The 7669-nt window shown below is 39.0% G+C and overlaps 1 protein-coding gene across 1 annotated transcript in view; it reads left to right on the top strand.

Annotated features, from left to right (window-relative positions):
- The window catches only part of LOC103209948 (zinc finger protein 394), an 18304-nt gene extending 16345 nt beyond the window's left edge, over window positions 1–1959 (top strand). Inside the window, exons 3-4 of the mRNA XM_042782964.1 lie at window positions 1463–1522; window positions 1688–1959. Of these exons, the coding sequence (XP_042638898.1) occupies window positions 1463–1522; window positions 1688–1959 (332 nt within the window). The remainder of the gene's footprint in view (window positions 1–1462; window positions 1523–1687) is intronic.
- Window positions 1960–7669: the final 5710 nt, after the last annotated feature.

The raw sequence follows: 7669 nt of genomic DNA, 5'->3' as shown, positions 1-7669 counted from the left end.
GGTCAATGACATGAGACAAAGTATATGTGAACTGCTGTATGAAAAGTGAATTTACTCTGTAAATCTTCACCCAAATCAAAATAAATTTTTTTTTAAAAAAAGCCTCACAATTAGACCAATAAGCAGCATCATAAAAAAAAAAAAAAAGAAAGAAGAAATATTTGGCAACATCTGGAGACAGTTTTGGTTGTCATAATTGGTGGAATGCTGTTGGCAGCTCAGTGAATAGAGACCAAGGATGCTGGTAAATACCCTACAGTGCACAGAATAGCCCTCCAAAACAAAGAATTATTTAACCTCAAAAATGTTAGCAGTGCCAAGATTAAGAAACTCTGTCATGGAGTTACCACAAATTATCTGGAAGTTAACCCTATCCCTATACATTTCCAAAAGTCCCACAACTAGGCCTTCATATTACAGAGCTTATTCTTTCAAAAGTTCTATGCTATGCTGCCTTTCTTGACACCCCTTACAAATTTACCTCTTATACTGTAGTTACTTTTAAAACAGCACTGTGGGGGAAGGGAGAAGAGGTTGGTTTGTAAATGTTGTTGTTGTTATGTGCTGTCGAGTCTGACCCAACTCATAACGACCTCTCCTTGGGTTTCCGAGGCAGTATCACTACAGAAATAGATTGCCCAACCTTTCTTCCGAGAAGGGTTTGTAGATAGAAGTATAAATATAAAAGGAAAGAAAGGGAATTTTCATTGGTAGATGTTAGCAAATAGGACAAGTTAATTAAAATAATGTTAACTTCAGGAGTGGTTGAATGGAAGACAGTAAAAAAGATTTGTTGTTATTTTTCTACTATCAGTTGTTTATTTCATTTTTGCAAAGGGATGAGATGTATGTAATGTTTGTTTTATTGTTTCAGGTTTGGAAACCAGAACTGAGAACAAAGAGTTGATTCCAAAGCAAGAAATTTTAGAAGCAGCAGAGGCACAGGGGCAAGTGCAGGAAGGGTCTCAGAGAAAGGCTCCCTTGTTCTTTGAGTGTGGTGATACTCACACAGACACAGTAGAAGAGCAGTCAAGAAACACTGCAGTGTTGAAACTTGAAAATTCTCCTGAAGAACAAGGAGTCACTAGCTTCCCAGTTCTCAACAAGAACAATTCCACAGAAGAGGGAGACTTAAAAAATAGTGAATTTGGGAGCAGTGCCAAAAGGTCAAACTTTGTTTTTCATCAGCATGTTCAGATAGTAGACAGGCTCGTTCACAGTGACGGACGTGGAAATAATTGCAAACAGAATTTAGATATGGTACGACATCAAGTGGTGACACCTCACCTATCTATTGACAGTGAGGAAAATATTCATAGCTCTGGTCTTTTGGGGATCCAGAGGCAGATCCATCAAGAAAGACCTTATAAATGTGGTGACTGTGAGAAGAGTTTCAAACAGCATTCTGACCTCTTTAAACACCAGAGAATACACACTGGTGAGAAACCATATGGATGCCAAGAATGTGGGAAAAGCTTCAGTCAGAGTGCTGCCCTTGTCAAACACCAGAGGACTCATACAGGTGAAAAGCCATATACGTATCCCAAATGTGGGGAAAGCTTCAGACAGAGCTTACATCTAAACTGGCATCAAAGAATCCCTACAGGAGAGAAGTACTATAAATGTAATGAATGTGGGGAAACCTGCCATATTTCCAACGTTTTTAGACATCTGAGAATACATAAAGGTGACAGACCCTATAAATGTGAAGAATGTGAGAAGAGCTTCAAACAACGCTGTGACCTTGTTAAACATCAGAGGATCCACACTGGAGAGAAGCCTTACGGATGTTCTGTCTGTGGCAAAAGCTTCCGTCAGAGTGCAACCCTCATTAAACACCAGAGAATTCACAGTGGGGAGAAACCTTATAAATGTGCTGAATGTGGGAAAAGCTTTAGACAAAGTTCACACCTTATCAGACACCAAAGAATCCACAGACATAAAGTCCCACTATTTTGACAAGCTTCTGCATGATGTTTTATTTGTTGTCTGTTGTCCAGAAACTACACTCTTTAGCATTTGGGATCATATTTCCTTGAGGATCTCACACAAGACAGATTCAGTCTGACTTGAGTCACTTGACACGTACTTTGATAAACTATTGCAGTGAAGGAAGAATGAGTTAGTAAAGAGCCCCTCCTTAAGGTAGGTGCTTCTGTGTATGAGACTTCTGATTATACATACATATATATATGAGACAGAAGTCTCTCTTTGTCAACCCTTCAGTCCTCTTACCTCTGCTTTTGGACCAAATCTTGTCCACTCCAATTATGTTCTTCAGAATATTATTTATTTGTTTTTTAGTAACTTAGCAGTATCTTTCTGCTTTCATGGTGAAGAGGATTTCATAATCCTTACAGAAGCTTGTAAAGTTCAGTGTATGCAGGAAGAACTCTGAGCAATCTACTTCTGTAAAGATTTACTGCCTCGGAAACCCAAAGGGGCTCGCTATGAGTCAGAATCGACTTGATGGCACTGAGTTTGGTTTCATTACTATTATTATTGGAAATTTCAGAAAATATTGGAAAAAAATTTTCATAATCCTACTACTCTGACTCAGCTGTTACTGGCCATTTGGTGTTATTTCCTTCTGATTTTTTTTTTCTGTGTGTAGTTTGTTATATAATAAAGATTACAGTGCATATATACTTTATATGTTTAAATTTATCTTCGTATCATAAGGGTTTTATGTGGTCTTCCTAACTGTCATGTATAATGGCTGCTTTATTTTCCAGCAACTGGATGCAACACTTGAACCATTTTCCTTTAATTGGATGTTTGAAGCATTTCTAATTTTTCATTGTTACAGACAATGCTGTAATAAATATAATCATGAACATAATTTGGATTGTTCCTTATATTCTAATGCTGAATTCCCAGAAGTGGAATTCTGGATCAGCAGGTGAACTCTTTTATGGCTGTTAATATACATTTCCATGGAGCGCGGATGGTGCAGTGGTTAAGCCATTTGGCTGCTAACCACCCAAAGTCTGCAGTTTGAACCAACTAGCTGCTCTGCAGGAGAAAGATGAGGTAGTCTGTTTCTGTAAAGATTTACAGCCTTGGAAACCCCATGGAAATCACTATGAGTCAGAATCAACCCAATAGCAGTGAGTTTGGTTTGATTTTAATACACATTTCCAGTTGCTATCCCCTAAAACAAGTGCCAAATTACACTCTAATTATGAGAATTTCAGTCTGCCCTAGTCACCTTACCTATTACAGTTTTCCTGAATGGACAAAATAACAAGAGTAAATTACCTTCCAGAAATCCTCTCCTCAGCCTTGGACACAGTAGTAAAGTAGCACATATTCTATCTTTTGACCCTCCTTATAACCAACAAGAGAAAGCTGGCCTAGGTGCATTAAGGCTGTAAGGTATCATACTGAGAATTTTGACCTCTTTTTTTTCCCTGATGACTTAGTATAAAGAGCATTGGGCTGAGAGTGAGGAAATGTGTATAAATTATCAGTTTAAACACTGCCAGGAGCTGTATTACCTGGAAAAGTGTATAACCAGTCACTGTGGATTCCATTCCTTGCACTCACAGTCTTTTCAATGGCTGGGATCTGTTGGAAGTAGATTGCCGGATCTTTCTTCTGAGATGTCTCTGAGTGGATTCAGACCACCAACCCCTTGGTCAGTAAGTTGCTGATTGCTTAACCATTTGAGAATTGCATATGTCGCTGTCAGATGCCGCAGAAGGCAATTCTGACTCATAGCGACTTATGTACCACCTGGTCCTGCACCATCCTCACAACCATTGCTATGCTTGAACTCATTGTTGCAGCCACTGTGTTAATCCATCGTTTTACAGGTCTGCGTCTTTCTCACTGACCCTCTACTTTTCCAAGCATGGTGTCCTTCAAGGACTGTTCCCTCCTGATCACGTGTCCTAAGTACGTGAGACGAAGTCTCCCTATGCTGACTTCTAAGGAGCTTAGAAAACAAAACAAAACAAAACAACTCACTGCTGTAGAGTTGGTTCCGACTCATAGCAACCCCTCCTTGGGTTTCCAGGTGGTATCTCTACAGAAGTCGATTGGTTCTGGTTAGCAGTCCAATGCCTTTGGCACTATGCCACCAGAGCTACTAGAGCTTATGGAGGCCCAATAATTAGTTATATCATGGTCTTGTTTCTGTGTATCATGATCTTTGCTCCACTTTTATCTTATTTTATAGCATTTCCATGTAAGAATCAAAGGCGATAACCCTGTAAAGTACACTAGTGTTTTCCTAAGGGTCATCAAGGATATTTTCCCAATGTCACATAGCTAGTAATTGACAGAGACTGTTACAAGATTCTGATACTAGTTTAGTACTTTTTACTATACAAACTCTGCAAACTCAAAACACAGTCTTCCTGTCATTGTTAGGTTTTCCTCTATTCTAACTCTTCTGCCTTCTTTTATAGGTGTTTACTGTTATCTAAATGCTACTTGGAGCTCTGGTGGCTTAGTGCTGTTAACCAGAAGGCTGATGGTTCAAACCCACCAGCCACTCCTCAAAAAGAAGACTGGACAGTCTACTTCCATAAAGATTTACTGCCTTGGAAACACAAAGGGGGTCTCTATGAGTTGGAATCGACTCGTTTTTTTGTTTGGTTTTTAAATGCTGTTTGAATTTTCAACCTATTTCCACATATATATCTTTCATCAAGTTGTATCTTTCTGCTTGGAATCCCAGCTACTACTCCCTAGCCCCTAAACCATCAAATTAACAATGGAAAAGCCCAATCCTGTGAAACAATCCTAATCCAAAGTATTTTTACTAAACTATAATACTACCTGTAGGTTTTGTTCAGTGCTTACCATGCAAACTGCTATATACAATAAGTTAATTGTGGATTATAAAGGTTGAAGAACGATTTTATTATTTGTATTCTCCCGTACCTTACAGTGTTCTGCATTGCAACGTATCAAGATTCTTATTTAGAGTGACAGAAGACATGATGAGAGCCCTGATTGTTGTTGTTAGGTGACATCGAGTTGGCATAGTGACCCAATGTCCAACAGAACCAAACACTGCCTGGTCCTGTGCCAGCCTCACTATCCTTGCTATATCTGAGCCCATCGTTGTAGCCACTGTGTCAATCCATCTCATTGAGTCCCTTCCTTTTTTTTCATTGACCCTCCACTTTACCAAGCATGATATCCTTCTCCATGGAATGGTTCCTTCTGACAACATGACCACAGTTAGATGGAGTCTGGCCATTCTTGCTTCTAAGGAGGACTCCAGCTGCACTTCTTCCAAGACAGATTTGTTAGTTCTTCTAGCAGTCCATTGTTCTCAGTATTCTTCTCCAACACCACAACTCAAATGCATCAACTAGTCTATGGTCTTCCTTATTCATTGTCCAGCTCTCACATGCATATGAAGTGATTGAAAATACCACAGCTTGGGTAAGCTGCATCTTAGTCTTCAAGGAGACATCTTTGCTCTTCAACAGTTGAAAGAAGTCTTTTGCAGCAGATTTGCCCAATGCACCATGTCATCTGATGTCCTGACTGCTGCTTCCATTGATGCTGGTTATAGAACCAAGAAATATGAAGGCTTTGACAACTTCAATCTTTTCTCCATTTATCATGATGCTGCTTATTGGTTCAGTTGTGAGGATTTTTGTTTTCTTTATGTTGAGTTGTAGTCCATACTGGAGACTGAAGTCTTTAATCTTCATCAGTAAGTGCTTCTAGTCATCCTCATTATCAGCAAGCAAAATTGTGTTGTCTGTGTAATGCAGATTGTTAATGAGTTTTCCTCCAATCTTGATGCCATGTTCTTCATACAGTCCAGCTTTTTGGATTATTTGCTCAGCATACAGATTGAATAAGTATGTTGAAAGGATACAACCTTGGCACACTCCCTTCCTGATTTTAAACCATACAGTATCCCCTCGTTCTGTTCAAATGGCAGCCTCTTGGCCTATGTACAGGTTCCTCATGAGTACAATTAAAGTGTTCTGGAATTCCCATTCTTCTCAATATTATCCATAATTTGTTATGGTCCACATAAACGAATGCTTTTGCATAGTCAATAAAACACAAGTAAACATCGTTCCGGTATTTGCTTTCAGCCAAGATCCATCTGACATCAGCAATGATATCCCTTGTTCCCCATCCTCTTCTGAATCCAGCTTGCATTTCTGGAAGTTCTCTATCAATATACTGCTGCAACTGTTTTTGGAATTATCTTCAGTAAGATTTTACTTGCATATGATATTAATGATGTTGCCCAGTAATTTCCACATTCTTTGGGATCACCTTTCTTTGGAATGGGTACAAATATGGATGACTTCCAGTCAGTTGGCCAGGTAGCTGTCTTCCAAATCTGGCATAGCCGAGTGAGTGTCTGCAGTGCAGCATCTGTGTGTTGAAACATCTCAGTGGGTATTCTGTCAATTCCTGGAGCCTTATATTTTGCCAATGCCTTCAGTGCAGCTTCGACTTCTTCCTTCAATACCATTCGTTCTTGATCACATGCCACCTCCTGAAATGGATGAACATCGTCCAGTTCTCTGTGTATTCCTTCCATCTTATTTTGATGTTTCCTGCATCATTCAATATATTACCTATAGGATCTTTCACTATTGCAATCTGAGGCTTAAATTTCCTCTTCAGTTCTTTCAGCTTGAGAAATGCCGAGTGTGTTCTTCCCTTTTGGTTTTCTAATTCCAGGTCTTTGCACATTTCATTATGATAATTGAGTTTATCTTCTCAAGCTGCTCTTGAAATCTTTTCAGCTCTTTTATCTGGTCATTTCTTCCATTTGCTTTAAGTACTTTCCATTCAAAGGCAAGTTTCAGAGTCTCTTCTGATATCCATTTTGGTCTTTTCTTCCTTTCCTGTCTTTTTAATGACCTCTTGCTTTCTTCATGGATGATGTTCTTGATGTCATCCCACAATTCTTCTGCTTTTTGGTCACTGGTGTTCAATGCATCAAATCTATTCTTTAGATGGTCTCTAAATTCAGGTGGGATATAATCAAGGTCATATTTTGGCTGTCATGGACATCTTTTAATTGTCTTCAACTTCAACTTGAACTTATATATGAGCAGTTGATCATCTGTTCCACAGTCAGCTCCTAGTCTTGTTTTGGCTGAAGACACTGAGCTTCTCCATCACCTCTTGTCACAGACATAGTCATTCGGATTCCTGTGTACTCCATCTGGCGAAGCCCACGTGAATAGCCACGATCTGTGTTGAGAAAAGGTATTTGCAATGAATAAGTCACTGGTCTTGCAACATTCTATCATGTGATCTCCAGCATTATTTCTATCACCAAGGCCATATTTTCCAACTACCAGTGATTCTTTTTTGTTATCAACTTTTGCATTCCAATCCCCAGTGATAATTAATACATCTTGATTGCACGTTTGGTCAATTTCAGACTGCAGGAGTTGGTAAAAATCTTCAATTTCCTCATCTTTGGCTTTGGTGGTTGGTGTGTAAATTTGAATAATAGTAGTAGTAATTGGTCTTCCTTGTAGGTGTATGGATATTATTCTATCACTGACAGCATTGTACTTCAGGACAGATCTTGAAACATTCTTTGTGATGATGAATGCCACACTATTCCTCTTCAATTTGTCATTCCTGGTATAGTAGATCATATGGTTGTCTGATTCAAAATAGCCAAAACCAGTCCATTTCAGCTTACTGATGCCTAGGA

The sequence above is a fragment of the Orycteropus afer genome, unplaced genomic scaffold, assembly GCF_000298275.1.
Source record: "Orycteropus afer afer isolate SDZICR_OR568_19922 unplaced genomic scaffold, OryAfe1.0 scaffold00542, whole genome shotgun sequence".
Taxonomy (NCBI): Eukaryota; Metazoa; Chordata; class Mammalia; order Tubulidentata; family Orycteropodidae; genus Orycteropus; species Orycteropus afer.
This window is presented reverse-complemented; position numbering and strand designations above follow the sequence as displayed.